The sequence below is a fragment of the Argopecten irradians genome, chromosome 4 (assembly GCF_041381155.1).
Source record: "Argopecten irradians isolate NY chromosome 4, Ai_NY, whole genome shotgun sequence".
NCBI classification, from domain to species: Eukaryota; Metazoa; Mollusca; class Bivalvia; order Pectinida; family Pectinidae; genus Argopecten; species Argopecten irradians.
In genome coordinates this window covers 8808266-8830506 of record NC_091137.1, presented here as the reverse complement: position 1 = coordinate 8830506, position 22241 = coordinate 8808266, and the positions used below count along the sequence as shown (strand labels likewise).

The window sequence follows — 22241 nt, the reverse complement described above, 5'->3', positions numbered from 1 at the left end:
AAATGTACTTGAAAACATATGATATTGACGGAAAACCATTTAAAGATGCTACACCGCCGATAAATGATGATTTTATCTATTAAAATAGGAGCAGACATATTAATGTTTTTCTTCAGTAACAAAAGTTACTTACTTTACACTATTTTCATCAATTACACACAAACTTATTTTTCCACAAACTACATAAGTACAAAAATGTTTAATTTCAGTTCGTGTTATACAATTATACATGGACAATCCTAGTATATCAGCAGATACAATATTATGCTATAAAACCTTAACAATCACCTTTTCAAATATAGATATATATATAAGTGAGACTGTTATATTTACACAGTAAGACGGATATAGTTGTATGGCACTTGATTGGTTTGAGATAAATTTTCCTTTTTTCTTTGTTTCTCACCTTATGTAATCCTTAAACCAACTATATCTCAGAATAGCCTGTAGCGGTATATCTCCCTTAATGAGCGGTATACCCCCTTAATGAGCGGTATACTCCCTTAATGAGCGGTATATCCCGCTTAATGAGTGGTATACTCCTTGAATGAGCGGTATACCCCCTTAATGAGCGGTATACTCCCTTAATGAGCGGTATATCCTCTTTAATGAGTGGTATACTCCTTTAATGAGCGGTATATCCCCCTTAATGAGCGGTATACTTCCTTAATGAGCGGTACATCCCCCTTAATGAGCGGTATATCCCCCTTAATGAGCGGTATACCCCCTTAATGAGCGGTATACCCCCTTAATGAGCGGTGTATCCCCTTAATGAGCGGTATATCCCCCTTAATGAGCGGTATATCCTCCTACACGAGCGGTATATCCCCCTTAATGAGCGGTATATCCCCTTAATGAGCGGTATACCACCTTAATGAGCGGTATATCCCCCTTAATGAGCGGTATACTCCCTTAATGAACGGTATATCCCCCTTAATGAGCGGTATACCCCAATAATGAGCGGTATACTCCCTTAATGAGCGGTATATCCCCCTTAATGAGCGGTATATCCCCTTAATGAGCGGTATATCCCCCTTAATGAGCGGTATATCCCTCTTAATGAGCGGTATATCCCCCTTAATGAGCGGTATATCCCCCTTAATGAGCGGTATATCCCCCTTAATGAGCGGTATATCCCCCTTAATGAGCGGTATATCCCCCTTAATGAGCGGTATATCCCCCTTAATGAGAGGTATACTCCCTTAATGAGCGGTATATCCCACTTAATGAGCGGTATACTCCCTTAATGAGCGGTATATCCCCCTTAATGAGCGGTATATCCCCCTTAATGAGCGGTATACTCCCTTAATGAGCGGTATATCCCCCTTAATGAGCGGTATACTCCCTTAATGAGCGGTATATCCCCCTTAATGAGCGGTATACCCCCTTAATGAGCGGTATATCCCCCTTAATGAGCGGTATATCCCCCTTAATGAGCTGTATATCCCCCTTAATGAGCGGTATATTCCCCTTAATGAGTGGTATATCCCCCTTAATGAGCGGTATATCCCCCTTAATGAGCGGTATATCCCCCTAATTGAGCGGTATATCTTCCTTTATGAGCGGTATACCCCCCATAATGAACGGTATATCCCCCTTATATTAATGAGCGATATATCCTCCTTTATGAGCGGTATACCCCCCTTAATGAACGGTATATCCCCCTTAATGAGCGGTATATCCCCCTTAATGAGCGGTATATTCTCCTTTATGAGCGGTATACCCCCCTTAATGAACGGTATATCCCCCTTAATGAGCGGTATATCCCCCTTAATGAGCGGTATATCCCCCTTAATGAGCGGTATATTCTCCTTTATGAGCGGTATACCCCCCTTAATGAGCGGTATACCCCCCTTAATGAGCGGTATATCCTCCTTAATGAGCGGTTTATCCTCTTTAATGAGCGGTATATCCCCCTTAATGAGCGGTATATCCCCCATAATGAGCGGTATATCCTCCTTAATGAGCGGTATATCCCCCTTTATGAGCGGTATATCCTCCTGAATGAGCGTTAATTGATTCTTTTCACATCACCGATAGTTTTAATATAATGGTGACCCTAATGATGTTTTTCTTGGAATCACAGATATTCTGATAAAATGTTAAAAAATGTTCATGGAATTTGGGCAAAGATAGTTTATTACATCAGTTATACAAACACCACGTATGAAGTATCCGCATTGCGGTGTCTTCAATATAAACGCGGATCCATTATGCAAACGTTATTCTAGACATTTCTGAGAATTGACAATGACGTCACGTTATAACAACTAAAAGCACTAAATACCTTAAGTCAAACGACTGAAAACAACGACCATGATAAAATTTCTTCAACCAGATAAGCCACTTGATTTGAAGAGCAATTAGCAATGCTATAGAGATAGTGCTATTATAATATAAAGAGGTTGATGGGAACAACTGACCCAGTAGGTGATGTGACATAAATACAAAAACTTGTCATTATTTCACGAAAGAAATGGACATTGCTCAGAACATATCACATTTATGTATATCTAATCACTTTCATATACATTGTATTATTATTAGGATATTATTGCGAGGAAGTAAATTTTATTTTCATGCTACTTTTATAAATTTATGGTATTTGATTTAACAATTAAACGCAAATTAATATAATACCGCATTCACTATTGAAGTGAACCATGTTGTTCTCTTCCTTTATGGTGTATTTCTGCTTGTAACGAGCATTTTCATTGGCATAGAGATGTTTATTATCTCATAACGACAGCGTTTGTACCGTCGCTTATATCTTTTTTATATTAAATCTTAAGTCATGTAGTTAACTTATTCTCATTATAAATTACTTTACAGTTAATTTCAGAGTATAATGATATCTGCGTTTCTATTAAAAATAATATATTTAAGTTTATTTGAAACATATTTCACTTACAATTTACTGGTGATTCCGCTACGTCTACCGTCCTTTATCTAACACTGTTTTTTCTCACCTAATACATCAATATCATAATCTCGATTTTCGTTCCGATTCAACAATCTTGGAGGTGGGATGATACCCAACATCAAACAACGAATAACAACCATGTAATAAACAAACAAACTAATGTATACCATAGAGATAGTAACAAACCAAGTAGCACACTGTAAATGATAGTACTATTTTGTTATTCGACGTAATCACTATTAGTAAATGTTATTATATAGAGAACAAAACAAATTGATATGATATACAAACAATAAAACTAATAGTATCTATATAGACGAAACAATAAAAGAATTATAACAAAGCAGTCTGTATATATAGACATATATTTTAGTATAGCCATTGAAAAAAATGACAAAGGCCAAAATATTCAGTTTATACATATATAACCCTCCCTCACTATAATAGGTCAAGCATAATTCATTTTCCCTTAATAGTTTTAAAGTAAATGTTTCCAGCAAAGAAGATTATAAAATATTACATTTTTGATTGATTAGTTACAGGAATGTTGAAATTTTCAAAACAAAAGGTACAAAGTAATTTCGCCATGATTTTTTTTCCTAACAAATCAAAGATATTTAGTGATTTGTAAAAGAAAGCTATTGATTTCAAAATACCCCCCCCCCCCTCCAAACAAAAAAAAAACCCCCAAAAAAACCCGTTTTATTTTTTAACTAAACCTTTGATAACCTGGTTTTTCTTTGACCTCTTCGCCGCTCGGAAATTTGATTTCCTCCTGCGGTGACATAGAAGAGTACAATGGATTGACGGCTTCATGGACTCCCGCGCCTCCAGCCGCCGCGGCTTTTCCTTCCTTGATGACGTCATAATGACCATCATTGCGCGCGTTCTCTTTATTGGGGTCATCAGACAAATTAATCTGGTCCATTTTGAGCGGGTCTGTGTTTGGCATGGCGTCCCCGTTGGTGGCGTGAAGGACGGGGTTAATAAACCCCTGTGCCGGTACCTCACCGCGACTGTCACTGGCGTTGAAATACACATTGGGAGAGGACCGGTAGCGTCCTTGGACGGACTGCTTATCTGTTGGTGTGAAAATCCTCCTGAAATTTTTATGCATAACAATTAGTAACTTAATATTGACTTTTTGATAAACACTATTTATATAAACGCATAACTAACTAAAAGCTGTTATTTTGAAATGGAACACTGGATGTCACGATGTCTTGTCTTTTTTTTTCAAGAAACATGTATCGATTAAGTAGAGGGCTTGTATAGGCATGTTGCCCGTTGCCCAATTCAGAATGTCTGTCAATAAAATATTCTGAAATGAAAAAAATAGGTTTCTTGCCGAGTTGCCACAATTATATAATAGTTTGATAGAGTCATCAGTGACATCTATGTTCTGCTTTCAAGTTGCTTTTAACGGTGTTGGCATGTTGTGTCTAACGTTGAGAAATGCAAAGGCACATTTGTAACTGGTCATGTGAAGTTAAGGGTTATATACTCTACCTGCGACAGACGTAAAACGTGACGCCAAGAGCGATGACGATAACGAAGAGGATGACGACGACGACGACGGCGGCTGTGAGTCCTGCGTTATTGGCTGCTGGGGCAGTCTGTTTCTCTGGCGTCGTCACTGAGGAGACAAAAGAAAAAACAATACACAAACATCGATACTATCTTATACAGTATACAATATAATCAAGACTTTGTATTTTTTGATCGCAACACTACATAAGTGTTCTTTGATTATATGTTGATGGCGAGCCTTAGCTTTGGTAACTTCACACAGAGTATTTGTATCTTTGACTATATGATGATCCTTACCTTTGGTAACTTCACACAGAGTATTTGTATCTTTGACTATATGATACAGAGTATTTGTATCTTTGACTATATGATACAGAGTATTTGTATCTTTGACTATATGATGAGCCTCACCTTTGGTAACTTCACACAGACTATTGTATCTTTGACTATATGATGATCCTTACCTTTGGTAACTTCACACAGAGTATTTGTATCTTTGACTATATGATACAGAGTATTTGTATCTTTGACTATATGATACAGAGTATTTGTATCTTTGACTATATGATACAGAGTATATTTGTATCTTATTTGACTTGACTATATGATGAGTCCTTACTTTGGTAACTTCACACAGAGTATTTGTATCTTTGACTATATGAGCCTTACTTCTTCACACAGAGTATTTGTATCTTTGACTATATGATGAGCCTTAGCTTTGGTAACTTCACACAGAGTATTTGTATCTTTGACTATATGATGAGCCTTACCTTTGGTAACTTCACACAGAGTATTTGTATCTTTGTCTATATGATGAGCCTTACCTTTGGTAAACTTCTATATGATACAGAGTATTTGTATCTTTGACTATATGATGATCCTTACCTTTGGTAACTTCACACAGAGTATTTGTATCTTTGACTATATGATACAGAGTATTTGTATCTTTGACTATATGACACAGAGTATTTGTATCTTTGACTATATGATGATCCTTACCTTTGGTAACTTCACACAGAGTATTTGTATCTTTGACTATATGATGATCCTTACCTTTGGTAACTTCACACAGAGTATTTGTATCTTTGACTATATGATGATCCTTACCTTTGGTAACTTCACACAGAGTATTTGTATCTTTGACTATATGATGATCCTTACCTTTGGTAACTTCACACAGAGTATTTGTATCTTTGACTATATGATATTTCAGAATATTTGTAACAGGTATTTGTATCTTGATATATGATGAGCCTTACCTTTGGTAACTTCACACAGAGTATTTGTATCTTTGACTATATGATACAGAGTATTTGTATCTTTGACTATATGATACAGAGTATTTGTATCTTTGACTATATGATGAGCCTTACCTTTGGTAACTTCACACAGAGTATTTGTATCTTTGACTATATGATGATCCTTACCTTTGGTAACTTCACACAGAGTATTTGTATCTTTGACTATATGATACAGAGTATTTGTATCTTTGACTATATGATACAGAGTATTTGTATCTTTGACTATATGATGAGCCTTACCTTTGGTAACTTCACACAGAGTATTTGTATCTTTGACTATATGATGATCCTTACCTTTGGTAACTTCACACAGAGTATTTGTATCTTTGACTATATGATACAGAGTATTTGTATCTTTGACTATATGATGATCCTTACCTTTGGTAACTTCACACAGAGTATTTGTATCTTTGACTATATGATGACTTACCTTTGGTAACTTCACACAGAGTATTTGTATCTTTGACTATATGATACAGAGTATTTGTATCTTTGACTATATGATGATCTTACCTTTGGTAACTTCACACAGAGTATTTGTATCTTTGACTATATGATGATCCTTACCTTTGGTAACTTCACACAGAGTATTTGTATCTTTGACTATATGATGAGCCTTACCTTTGGTAACTTCACACAGAGTATTTGTATCTTTGACTATATGATGATCCTTACCTTTGGTAACTTCACACAGAGTATTTGTATCTTTGACTATATGATGATCCTTACCTTTGGTAACTTCACACAGAGTATTTGTATCTTTGACTATATGATACAGAGTATTTGTATCTTTGACTATATGATGAGCCTTACCTTTGGTAACTTCACACAGAGTATTTGTATCTTTGACTACATGATGAGCCTTAGCTTTGGTAACTTCACACAGAGTATTTGTATCTTTGACTATATGATGAGCCTTAGCTTTGGTAACTTCACACAGAGTATTTGTATCTTTGACTATTTGATGATCCTTACCTTTGGTAACTTCACACAGAGTATTTGTATCTTTGACTATATGATGAGCCTTACCTTTGGTAACTTCACACAGAGTATTTGTATCTTTGACTATATGATGAGTCCTTACCTTTGGTAACTTCACACAGAGTATTTGTATCTTTGACTATATGATACAGAGTATTTGTATCTTTGACTATATGATACAGAGTATTTGTATCTTTGACTATATGATGATCCTTACCTTTGGTAACTTCACACAGAGTATTTGTATCTTTGACTATATGATGATCCTTACCTTTGGTAACTTCACACAGAGTATTTGTATCTTTGACTATATGATGAGCCTTACCTTTGGTAACTTCACACAGAGTATTTGTATCTTTGACTATATGATGAGCCTTACCTTTGGTAACTTCACACAGAGTATTTGTATCTTTGACTATATGATGATCCTTACCTTTGGTAACTTCACACAGAGTATTTGTATCTTTGACTATATGATGAGCCTTACTTTGGTAACTTCACACAGAGTATTTGTATCTTTGACTATATGAGTCCTTACCTTTGTAACCTTCTTACGAGTATTTGTATCTTTGACTATATGTATACAGAGTATTTGTATCTTTGACTATATGATGATCCTTACCTTTGGTAACTTCACACAGAGTATTTGTATCTTTGACTATATGATACAGAGTATTTGTATCTTTGACTATATGATACAGAGTATTTGTATCTTTGACTATATGATGATCCTTATTTTTGGTAACTTTGACTATATGATACAGAGTATTTGTATCTTTGACTATATGATGATCCTTACCTTTGGTAACTTCACACAGAGTATTTGTATCTTTGACTATATGATACAGAGTATTTGTATCTTTGACTATATGATACAGAGTATTTGTATCTTTGACTATATGATGAGCCTTACCTTTGGTAACTTCACACAGAGTATTTGTATCTTTGACTATATGATGATCCTTACCTTTGGTAACTTCACACAGAGTATTTGTATCTTTGACTATATGATGATCCTTACCTTTGGTAACTTCACACAGAGTATTTGTATCTTTGACTATATGATGATCCTTACCTTTGGTAACTTCACACAGAGTATTTGTATCTTTGACTATATGATACAGAGTATTTGACTTTGACTATATGATACAGAGTATTTGTATCTTTGACTATATGATACAGAGTATTTGTATCTTTGACTACATGATGAGCCTTAGCTTTGGTAACTTCACACAGAGTATTTGTATCTTTGACTATTTGATGATCCTTACCTTTGGTAACTTCACACAGAGTATTTGTATGTTTGACTATATGATACAGAGTATTTGTATCTTTGACTACTATATGATGATCCTTACCTTTGGTAACTTCACACAGAGTATTTGTATCTTTGACTATATGACACAGAGTATTTGTATCTTTGACTATATGATACAGAGTATTTGTATCTTTGACTATATGATGAGCCTTACCTTTGGTAACTTCACACAGAGTATTTGTATCTTTGACTATATGATGATCCTTACCTTTGGTAACTTCACACAGAGTATTTGTATCTTTGACTATATGATACAGAGTATTTGTATCTTTGACTACTTCACACAGAGTATTTGTATCTTTGACTATATGATGAGCCTTACCTTTGGTAACTTCACACAGAGTATTTGTATCTTTGACTATATGATGATCCTTACCTTTGGTAACTTCACACAGAGTATTTGTATCTTTGACTATATGACACAGAGTATTTGTATCTTTGACTATATGATACAGAGTATTTGTATCTTTGACTACATGATGAGCCTTAGCTTTGGTAACTTCACACAGAGTATTTGTATCTTTGACTATATGATGATCCTTACCTTTGGTAACTTCACACAGAGTATTTTGTATCTTTGACTATATGATACAGAGTATTTGTATCTTTGACTATTGATGATCCTTACCTTTGGTAACTTCACACAGAGTATTTGTATCTTTGACTATATGATAGCCTACCTTTGGTAACTTCACACAGAGTATTTGTATCTTGACTATATGATGATAACCTTTGGTAACTTCACACAGAGTATTTGTATCTTTGACTATATGACACAGAGTATTTGTATCTTTGACTATATGATACAGAGTATTTGTATCTTTGACTATATGATGATCCTTACCTTTGGTAACTTCACACAGTATTTGTATCTTTGACTATATGATGAACCTTACCTTTGGTAACTTCACACAGAGTATTTGTATCTTTGACTATATGATACAGAGTATTTGTATCTTTGACTATATGATACAGAGTATTTGTATCTTTGACTATATGATGATCCTTACCTTTGGTAACTTCACACAGAGTATTTGTATCTTTGACTATATGATACAGAGTATTTGTATCTTTGACTATATGATACAGAGTATTTGTATCTTTGACTATATGATACAGAGTATTTGTATCTTTGACTATATGATACAGAGTATTTGTATCTTTGACTATATGATACAGAGTATTTGTATCTTTGACTATATGATGAGCCTTAGCTTTGGTAACTTCACACAGAGTATTTGTATCTTTGACTATATGATGATCCTTACCTTTGGTAACTTCACACAGAGTATTTGTATCTTTGACTATATGATACAGAGTATTTGTATCTTTGACTATATGATACAGAGTATTTGTATCTTTGACTATATGATACAGAGTATTTGTATCTTTGACTATATGATACAGAGTATTTGTATCTTTGACTATATGATACAGAGTATTTGTATCTTTGACTACATGATGAGCCTTAGCTTTGGTAACTTCACACAGAGTATTTGTATCTTTGACTATATGATGATCCTTACCTTTGGTAACTTCACACAGAGTATTTGTATCTTTGACTATATGATACAGAGTATTTGTATCTTTGACTATATGATGAGCCTTACCTTTGGTAACTTCACACAGAGTATTTGTATCTTTGACTATATGATACAGAGTATTTGTATCTTTGACTATATGATGATCCTTACCTTTGGTAACTTCACACAGAGTATTTGTATCTTTGACTATATGATGATCCTTACCTTTGGTAACTTCACACAGAGTATTTGTATCTTTGACTATATGATGATCCTTACCTTTGGTAACTTCACACAGAGTATTTGTATCTTTGACTATATGATACAGAGTATTTGTATCTTTGACTATATGATGATCCTTACCTTTGGTAACTCACACAGAGTATTGACTTACTAGAGTATTTGTACTCTATAGATACAGAGTATTTGTATCTTTGACTATATGATGAGCCTTACCTTTGGTAACTTCACACAGAGTATTTGTATCTTTGACTATATGATGATCCTTACCTTTGGTAACTTCACACAGAGTATTTGTATCTTTGACTATATGATACAGAGTATTTGTATCTTTGACTATATGATGATGATCCTTACCTTTGGTAACTTCACACAGAGTATTTGTATCTTTGACTATATGATACAGAGTATTTTGTATCTTTGACTATATGATACAGAGTATTTGTATCTTTGACTATATGATGATCCTTACCTTTGGTAACTTCACACAGAGTATTTGTATCTTTGACTATATGATGATACCTTTGGTAACTCACACAGAGTATTTGTATCTTTGACTATATGATGATACAGAGTATTTGTATCTTTGACTATATGATGATCCTTACCTTTGGTAACTTCACAACAGAGTATTTGTATCTTTGACTATATGATACAGAGTATTTGTATCTTTGACTATATGACACAGATATTTGTATCTTTGACTATATGATGAGCCTTACCTTTGGTAACTTCACACAGAGTATTTGTATCTTTGACTATTTGATGATCCTTACCTTTGGTAACTTCACACAGAGTATTTGTATTTTGTATCAGAGAATTTGACTATATATGATCCTGATACAGAGTATTTGTATCTTTGACTATATGATACAGAGTATTTGTATCTTTGACTATATGACACAGAGTATTTGTATCTTTGACTATATGATGAGCCTTTGTATCTTTGGTAACTTCACACAGAGTATTTGTATCTTTGACTACATGATGATCCTTACCTTTGGTAACTTCACACAGAGTATTTGTATCTTTGACTATATGATACAGAGTATTTGTATCTTTGACTATATGATGAGCCTTACCTTTGGTAACTTCACACAGAGTATTTGTATCTTTGACTATATGATGATCCTTACCTTTGGTAACTTCACACAGAGTATTTGTATCTTTGACTATATGATGATCCTTACCTTTGGTAACTTCACACAGAGTATTTGTATCTTTGACTATATGATACAGAGTATTTGTATCTTTGACTATATGATACAGAGTATTTGTATCTTTGACTATATGATGAGCCTTACCTTTGGTAACTTCACACAGAGTATTTGTATCTTTGACTATATGATACAGAGTATTTGTATCTTTGACTATATGATGAGCCTTACCTTTGGTAACTTCACACAGAGTATTTGTATCTTTGACTATATGATGACCTTACCTTTGTAACTTCACACAGAGTATTTGTATCTTTGACTATATGAGATGAGCCTTAGCTTTGGTAACTTCACATACAGAGTATTTGTATCTTTGACTATATGATGAGCCTCACCTTTGGTAACTTCACACAGAGTATTTGTATCTTTGACTATATGATACAGAGTATTTGTATCTTTGACTATATGATGAGCCTTACCTTTGGTAACTTCACACAGAGTATTTGTATCTTTGACTATATGATGATCCTTACCTTTGGTAACTTCACACAGAGTATTTGTATCTTTGACTATATGATACAGAGTATTTGTAGTCTTTGACTATATGACACAGAGTATTTGTATCTTTGACTATATGATACTATTTGTATCTTTGACTACCTGATGAGCCTTACCTTTGGTAACTTCACACAGAGTATTTGTATCTTTGACTATATGATGAGCCTTACCTTTGGTAACTTCACACAGAGTATTTGTATCTTTGACTATATGATACAGAGTATTTGTATCTTTGACTATATGATGAGCCTTACCTTTGGTAACTTCACACAGAGTATTTGTATCTTTGACTATATGATGATCCTTACCTTTGGTAACTTCACACAGAGTATTTGTATCTTTGACTATATGATACAGAGTATTTGTATCTTTGACTATATGATACAGAGTATTTGTATCTTTGACTATATGATACAGAGTATTTGTATCTTTGACTATATGATACAGAGTATTTGTATCTTTGACTATATGATACAGAGTATTTGTATCTTTGACTATATGATACAGAGTATTTGTATCTTTGACTATATGATGATCCTTACCTTTGGTAACTTCACACAGAGTATTTGTATCTTTGACTATATGATACAGAGTATTTGTATCTTTGACTATATGATGAGCCTTACCTTTGGTAACTTCACACAGAGTATTTGTATCTTTGACTATATGATGATCCTTACCTTTGGTAACTTCACACAGAGTATTTGTATCTTTGACTATATGATACAGAGTATTTGTATCTTTGACTATATGATACAGAGTATTTGTATCTTTGACTACATGATGAGCCTTAGCTTTGGTAACTTCACACAGAGTATTTGTATCTTTGACTATATGATGATCCTTACCTTTGGTAACTTCACACAGAGTATTTGTATCTTTGACTATATGATACAGAGTATTTGTATCTTTGACTATATGATACAGAGTATATCACACAGAGTATTTGTATCTTTGACTATATGATGATCCTTACCTTTGGTAACTTCACACAGAGTATTTGTATCTTTGACTATATGATGATCCTTACCTTTGGTAACTTCACACAGAGTATTTGTATCTTTGACTATATGATACAGAGTATTTGTATCTTTGACTATATGATACAGAGTAGAGTATTTGTATCTTTGACTATATGATGAGCCTTACCTTTGGTAACTTCACACAGAGTATTTGTATCTTTGACTATATGATGAGCCTTACCTTTGGTAACTTCACACAGAGTATTTGTATCTTTGACTATATGATGAGCCTTACCTTTGGTAACTTCACACAGAGTATTTGTATCTTTGACTATATGATACAGAGTAATTTGTATCTTTGACTATATGACACAGAGTATTTGTATCTTTGACTATATGATACAGAGTATTTGTATCTTTGACTACTGATGATCCTTACAGAGTATTTGGTAACTTCACACAGAGTATTTGTATCTTTGACTATATGATGATCCTTACCTTTGGTAACTTCACACAGAGTATTTGTATCTTTGACTATATGATGATCCTTACCTTTGGTAACTTCACACAGAGTATTTGTATCTTTGACTATATGATACAGAGTATTTGTATCTTTGACTATATGATACAGAGTATTTGTATCTTTGACTATATGATGAGCCTTACCTTTGGTAACTTCACACAGAGTATTTGTATCTTTGACTATATGATGATCCTTACCTTTGGTAACTTCACACAGAGTATTTGTATCTTTGACTATATGATGAGCCTTAGCTTTGGTAACTTCACACAGAGTATTTGTATCTTTGACTATATGATGATCCTTACCTTTGGTAACTTCACACAGAGTATTTGTATCTTTGACTATATGATACAGAGTATTTGTATCTTTGACTATATGATACAGAGTATTTGTATCTTTGACTATATGATGATCCTTACCTTTGGTAACTTCACACAGAGTATTTGTATCTTTGACTATATGATACAGAGTATTTGTATCTTTGACTATATGATGAGAGTATTTGTATCTTTGACTATATGACACAGAGTATTTGTATCTTTGACTATATGATGATCCTTACCTTTGGTAACTTCACACAGAGTATTTGTATCTTTGACTATATGATGAGCCTTACCTTTGGTAACTTCACACAGAGTATTTGTATCTTTGACTATATGATGAGCCTTAGCTTTGGTAACTTCACACAGAGTATTTGTATCTTTGACTATATGATGATCCTTACCTTTGGTAACTTCACACAGAGTATTTGTATCTTTGACTATATGATACAGAGTATTTGTATCTTTGACTACATGATGAGCCTATATTTGAACATCACACAGAGTATTTGTATCTTTGACTATATGATGAGCCTTAGCTTTGGTAACTTCACACAGAGTATTTGTATCTTTGACTATATGATAGCCTTACTTTGGTTAACTGCAACTATGTATTTGTACAGAGTATTTGTATCTTTGACTATATGATACAGAGTATTTGTATCTTTGACTATATGATCAGAGTAACTTCACACATCTTTGACTTTGACTATATGATGAACAGAGTATTTGGTAACTTCACACAGAGTATTTGTATCCTTTGACTATGATCCTTACCTTTGTATTTGACTTCCTGATACAGAGTATTTGTATCTTTGACTACATGAGATATTTGTATATTTGTATCTTTGACTATATGATACAGAGTATTTGTATCTTTGACTATATGATACAGAGTATTTGTATCTTTGACTATATGATGAGCCTTACCTTTGGTAACTTCACACAGAGTATTTGTATCTTTGACTATATGATGATCCTTACCTTTGGTAACTTCACACAGAGTATTTGTATCTTTGACTATATGATACAGAGTATTTGTATCTTTGACTATATGATGAGCCTTGATCCTTTGGTAACTTCACACAGAGTATTTGTATCTTTGACTATATGATACAGAGTATTTGTATCTTTGACTATATGATGAGCCTTACCTTTGGTAACTTCACACAGAGTATTTGTATCTTTGACTATATGATGATCCTTACCTTTGGTAACTTCACACAGAGTATTTGTATCTTTGACTATATGATACAGAGTATTTGTATCTTTGACTATATGATACAGAGTATTTGTATCTTTGACTATATGATGAGCCTTACCTTTGGTAACTTCACACAGAGTATTTGTATCTTTGACTATATGATACAGAGTATTTGTATCTTTGACTATATGATACAGAGTATTTGTATCTTTGACTACATGATGAGCCTTAGCTTTGGTAACTTCACACAGACTATTTGTATCTTTGACTATATGATGAGCCTTACTTTGGTAACACACAGAGTATTTGTATCTTTGACTATATGATGATCCTTACCTTTGGTAACTTCACACAGAGTATTTGTATCTTTGACTATATGATACAGAGTATTTGTATCTTTGACTATATGATGAGCCTTACCTTTGGTAACTTCACACAGAGTATTTGTATCTTTGACTATATGATACAGAGTATTTGTATCTTTGACTACATGATGAGCCTTAGCTTTGGTAACTTCACACAGAGTATTTGTATCTTTGACTATATGATGAGCCTTACCTTTGGTAACTTCACACAGAGTATTTGTATCTTTGACTATATGATGAGCCTTACCTTTGGTAACTTCACACAGAGTATTTGTATCTTTGACTATATGATACAGAGTATTTGTATCTTTGACTATATGATGAGCCTTACCTTTGGTAACTTCACACAGAGTATTTGTATCTTTGACTATATGATACAGAGTATTTGTATCTTTGACTATATGATGAGCCTTACCTTTGGTAACTTCACACAGAGTATTTGTATCTTTGACTATATGATACAGAGTATTTGTATCTTTGACTATATGATGAGCCTTACCTTTGGTAACTTCACACAGAGTATTTGTATCTTTGACTATATGATACAGAGTATTTGTATCTTTGACTATATGATGATCCTTACCTTTGGTAACTTCACACAGAGTATTTGTATCTTTGACTATATGATACAGAGTATTTGTATATGACACAGAGTTTGACTATATGATGATGGCCTTACCTTTGGTAACTTCACACAGAGTATTTGTATCTTTGACTATATGATACAGAGTGTATTTGTATCTTTGACTATATGATGATCCTTACCTTTGGTAACTTCACACAGAGTATTTGTATCTTTGACTATATGATACAGAGTATTTGTATCTTTGACTATATGACACAGAGTATTTGTATCTTTGACTATATGATACAGAGTATTTGTATCTTTGACTACTTCACACAGAGTATTTGTATCTTTGACTATATGATGAGCCTTACCTTTGGTAACTTCACACAGAGTATTTGTATCTTTGACTATATGATGATCCTTACCTTTGGTAACTTCACACAGAGTATTTGTATCTTTGACTATATGATGAGCCTTACCTTTGGTAACTTCACACAGATATTTGTATTTGACTATCTTGACTATATAACTTCCACAGAGCCTTATCCTTTGGTACTATATGACACAGAGTATTTGTATCTTTGACTATATGACACAGAGTATTTGTATCTTTGACTATATGATGATCCTTACCTTTGGTAACTTCACACAGAGTATTTGTATCTTTGACTATATGACACAGAGTATTTGTATCTTTGACTATATGATGAGCCTTACCTTTGGTAACTTCACACAGAGTATTTGTATCTTTGACTATATGACACAGAGTATTTGTATCTTTGACTATATGATGAGCCTTACCTTTGGTAACTTCACACAGAGTATTTGTATCTTTGTCCCATACACCATCAGGTAGACAATGGATGAAGTCCAGGGCTGGGGAGTAGCCAGAGATACACCTAACTCTACACGATTTGTCTGTCTCATAGGTACAGTTCTCAAGGGATCCCTTGTTAACGGTACTGGGGCATGTAGTCACTAAAATAAAACAAATCGATACACTGATAACTTCTATAACAACTATACATAACTACAAGAAATTTCAATACTTTGAACCACAAAAAGCTATTTTCTTTTTATTAAAAAAGGTTTTTGTCAATTATTATTATTTTATATAGAATATCTAAACGAAATGATCCGAACGATTTACTCGATTTCTGTCAGTTGTGATTATACAAGAAACTCTTTTCAAATGATTTACTTCATAAAACATTAAAACAAATTTCAATGTGGTTTTCGTAATAAAAAAAACTATTATTACAATAATGAAGTAAAACTCAAACAAATATATATTTCTTGGAGAATTACGAAATGAAAACTACGGTCAACCCTAGGTTCCATGTTTAAACCAAGGTCTATTTACATCAAATATGCAAAATTACCAAAAGATATATGCCTCAATACCTGTATATATTTATTATAAAAATGTCACTTTAGATCTCGTCGTATTTTGCTAAAAGATAAATGTTAGGGACAAGATAAATGTTAGGGACATGATAAGTACAATGTATAAGGTGAACGTGTTAAAGTCACACAGACTATCATTATTTAGGGACATGATAAGTACAATGTATAAGGTGAACGTGTTAAAGCCACACAGACTATCATTATTTAGGGACATGATAAGTACAATGTATAAGGTGAACGTGTTAAAGCCACACAGACTATCATTATTTAGGGACATGATAAGTACAATGTATAAGATGAACGTGTTAAAGCCACACAGACTATCATTATTTAGGGACATGATAAGTACAATGTATAAGGTGAACGTGTTAAAGCCACACAGACTATCATTATTTAGGGACATGATAAGTACAATGTATAAGGTGAACGTGTTAAAGCCACACAGACTATCATTATTTAGGGACATGATAAGTACAATGTATTAGGTGAACGTGTTAAAGCCACACAGACTATCATTATTTAGGGACATGATAAGTACAATGTATAAGGTGAACGTGTTAAAGCCACACAGACTATCATTATTTAGGGACATGATAAGTACAATGTATAAGGTGAACGTGTTAAAGCCACACAGACTATCATTATTTAGGGACATGATAAGTACAATGTATAGGTGAACGTGTTAAAGCCACACAGACTATCATTATTTAGGGACATGATAAGTACAATGTATAGGTGAACGTGTTAAAGCCACACAGACTATCATTTATTTAGGGACATGATAAGTACAATGTATAAGGTGAACGTGTTAAAGCCACACAGACTATCATTATTTAGGGACATGATAAGTACAATGTATAAGGTGAACGTGTTAAAGCCACACAGACTATCATTATTTAGGGACATGATAAGTACAATGTATAAGGTGAACGTGTTAAAGCCACACAGACTATCATTATTTAGGGACATGATAAGTACAATGTATTAGGTGAACGTGTTAAAGCCACACAGACTATCATTATTTAGGGACATGATAAGTACAATGTATTAGGTGAACGTGTTAAAGCCACACAGACTATCATTATTTAGGGACATGATAAGTACAATGTATTAGGTGAACGTGTTAAAGCCACACAGACTATCATTATTTAGGGACATGATAAGTACAATGTATAAGGTGAACGTGTTAAAGCCACACAGACTATCATTATTTAGGGACATGATAAGTACAATGTATAAGGTGAACGTGTTAAAGCCACACAGACTATCATTATTTAGGGACATGATAAGTACAATGTATAAGGTGAACGTGTTAAAGCCACACAGACTATCATTATTTAGGGACATGATAAGTACAATGTATAAGGTGAACGTGTTAAAGCCACACAGACTATCATTATTTAGGGACATGATAAGTACAATGTATAAGGTGAACGTGTTAAAGCCACACAGACTATCATTATTTAGGGACATGATAAGTACAATGTATAAGGTGAACGTGTTAAAGCCACACAGACTATCATTATTTAGGGACATGATAAGTACAATGTATAAGGTGAACGTGTTAAAGCCACACAGACTATCATTATTTAGGGACATGATAAGTACAATGTATAAGGTGAACGTGTTAAAGCCACACAGACTATCATTATTTAGGGACATGATAAGTACAATGTATAAGGTGAACGTGTTAAAGCCACACAGACTATCATTATTTAGGGACATGATAAGTACAATGTATTAAGGTGAACGTGTTAAAGCCACACAGACTATCATTATTTAGGGACATGATAAGTACAATGTATAAGGTGAACGTGTTAAAGCCACACAGACTATCATTATTTAGGGACATGATAAGTACAATGTATAAGGTGAACGTGTTAAAGCCACACAGACTATCATTATTTAGGGACATGATAAGTACAATGTATAAGGTGAACGTGTTAAAGCCACACAGACTATCATTATTTAGGGACATGATAAGTACAATGTATAAGGTGAACGTGTTAAAGCCACACAGACTATCATTATTTAGGGACATGATAAGTACAATGTATAAGGTGAACGTGTTAAAGCCACACAGACTATCATTATTTAGGGACATGATAAGTACAATGTATAAGGTGAACGTGTTAAAAGCCACACAGACTATCATTATTTAGGGACATGATAAGTACAATGTATAAGGTGAACGTGTTAAAGCCACACAGACTATCATTATTTAGGGACATGATAAGTACAATGTATAAGGTGAACGTGTTAAAGCCACACAGACTATCATTATTTAGGGACATGATAAGTACAATGTATAAGGTGAACGTGTTAAAGCCACACAGACTATCATTATTTAGGGACATGATAAGTACAATGTATAAGGTGAACGTGTTAAAGCCACACAGACTATCATTATTTAGGGACATGATAAGTACATGTATAAGGTGAACGTGTTAAAGCACACAGTATCATTAGGGACATGATAAGTACAATGTATAGGTGAACGTGTTAAAGCCACACAGACTATCATTATTTAGGGACATGATAAGTACAATGTATAAGGTGAACGTGTTAAAGCCACACAGACTATCATTATTTAGGGACATGATAAGTACAATGTATAAGGTGAACGTGTTAAAGCCACACAGACTATCATTATTTAGGGACATGATAAGTACAATGTATTAGGTGAACGTGTTAAAGCCACACAGACTATCATTATTTAGGGACATGATAAGTACAATGTATTAGGTGAACGTGTTAAAGCCACACAGACTATCATTATTTAGGGACATGATAAGTACAATGTATAAGGTGAACGTGTTAAAGCCACACAGACTATCATTATTTAGGGACATGATAAGTACAATGTATAAGGTGAACGTGTTAAAGCCACACAGACTATCATTATTTAGGGACATGATAAGTACAATGTATTAGGTGAACGTGTTAAAGCCACACAGACTATCATTATTTAGGGACATGATAAGTACAATGTATAAGGTGAACGTGTTAAAGCCACACAGACTATCATTATTTAGGGACATGATAAGTACAATGTATAAGGTGAACGTAAAGCCACACAGACTATCATTATTTAGGACATGATAAGTACAATGTATAAACGTGTTAAAGCCACACAGACTATCATTATTTAGGGACATGATAAGTACAATGTATAAGGTGAACGTGTTAAAGCCACACAGACTATCATTATTTAGGGACATGATAAGTACAATGTATAAAGTGTAAGTGGGAACATGTGTTTTAAAGCCACACAGACTATCATTATTTAGGGACATGATAAGTACAATGTATAAGGTGAACGTGTTAAAGCCACACAGACTATCATTATTTAGGGACATGATAAGTACAATGTATAAGGTGAACGTGTTAAAGCCACACAGACTATCATTATTTAGGGACATGATAAGTACAATGTATAAGGTGAACGTGTTAAAGCCACACAGACTATCATTATTTAGGGACATGATAAGTACAATGTATAAGGTGAACGTGTTAAAGCCACACAGACTATCATTATTTAGGGACATGATAAGTACAATGTATAAGGTGAACGTGTTAAAGCCACACAGACTATCATTATTTAGGGACATGATAAGTACAATGTATAAGGTGAACGTGTTAAAGCCACACAGACTATCATTATTTAGGGACATGATAAGTACAATGTATAAGGTGAACGTGTTAAAGCCACACAGACTATCATTATTTAGGGACATGATAAGTACAATGTATAAGGTGAACGTGTTAAAGCCACACAGACTATCATTATTTAGGGACATGATAAGTACAATGTATAAGGTGAACGTGTTAAAGCCACACAGACTATCATTATTTAGGGACATGATAAGTACAATGTATTAAGGTGAACGTGTTAAAGCCACACAGACTATCATTATTTAGGGACATGATAAGTACAATGTATTAGGTGAACGTGTTAAAGCCACACAGACTATCATTATTTAGGGACATGATAAGTACAATGTATTAGGTGAACGTGTTAAAGCCACACAGACTATCATTATTTAGGGACATGATAAGTACAATGTATAAGGTGAACGTGTTAAAGCCACACAGACTATCATTATTTAGGGACATGATAAGTACAATGTATAAGGTGAACGTGTTAAAGCCACACAGACTATCATTATTTAGGGACATGATAAGTACAATGTATAAGGTGAACGTGTTAAAGCCACACAGACTATCATTATTTAGGGACATGATAAGTACAATGTATAAGGTGAACGTGTTAAAGCCACACAGACTATCATTATTTAGGGACATGATAAGTACAATGTATAAGGTGAACGTGTTAAAGCCACACAGACTATCATTATTTAGGGACATGATAAGTACAATGTATAAGGTGAACGTGTTAAAGCCACACAGACTATCATTATTTAGGGACATGATAAGTACAATGTATTAGGTGAACGTGTTAAAGCCACACAGACTATCATTATTTAGGGACATGATAAGTACAATGTATTAGGTGAACGTGTTAAAGCCACACAGACTATCATTATTTAGGGACATGATAAGTACAATGTATAAGGTGAACGTGTTAAAGCCACACAGACTATCATTATTTAGGGACATGATAAGTACAATGTATTAGGTGAACGTGTTAAAGCCACACAGACTATCATTATTTAGGGACATGATAAGTACAATGTATAAGGTGAACGTGTTAAAGCCACACAGACTATCATTATTTAGGGACATGATAAGTACAATGTATTAGGTGAATGTTTTAAGTGTTAAAGCCACACAGACTATCATTATTTAGGGACATGATAAGTACAATGTATTAGGTGAACGTGTTAAAGCCACACAGACTATCATTATTTAGGGACATGATAAGTACAATGTATAAGGTGAACGTGTTAAAGCCACACAGACTATCATTATTTAGGGACATGATAAGTACAATGTATAAGGTGAACGTGTTAAAGCCACACAGACTATCATTATTTAGGGACATGATAAGTACAATGTATTAGGTGAATGTTTTAAGTCACATACGTCTTTATGACGCTTCATCGCTATCAAAAAATTATTACATTTTAGTGTTCGAATTTTTCTGTTTAACACAAATACAAATAATACATTATATGAATAGTTCTATGTTTTAATGTACATACATAATGGTATCTAGCAATATTCCTTTCTTTCTATATAAACTAATTCATATACAGTTATATATTTTTTCTTCCGGTATAAAACTATGATATCTTGTTATAACTTTCACATGAAATAATACATACATAATGATATCATAATTCCTTTGGTACCAAATGAGGTGTATATACTAAAATGCATTTTCTTTATCTTCAACAA

At 33.6% G+C, this 22241-nt stretch overlaps 2 protein-coding genes across 3 annotated transcripts in view; one reads left to right on the top strand and one right to left on the bottom strand.

Annotated features, from left to right (window-relative positions):
* The window catches only part of LOC138320526 (uncharacterized), a 288019-nt gene that overhangs the window by 154407 nt on the left and 111371 nt on the right, over positions 1-22241 (top strand). The window lies entirely within an intron of this gene.
* LOC138322087 (low-density lipoprotein receptor-related protein 5-like) overlaps positions 1529-22241 on the bottom strand; it is a 47675-nt gene continuing 26962 nt past the window's right edge. The window contains exons 15-17 of the mRNA XM_069266142.1: positions 16275-16451; positions 4433-4559; positions 1529-4023 (exon numbers count right to left, since the gene is read on the bottom strand). Coding sequence (XP_069122243.1) covers positions 3633-4023; positions 4433-4559; positions 16275-16451 — 695 coding nt within the window. The 3' untranslated portion in view covers positions 1529-3632. The remainder of the gene's footprint in view (positions 4024-4432; positions 4560-16274; positions 16452-22241) is intronic.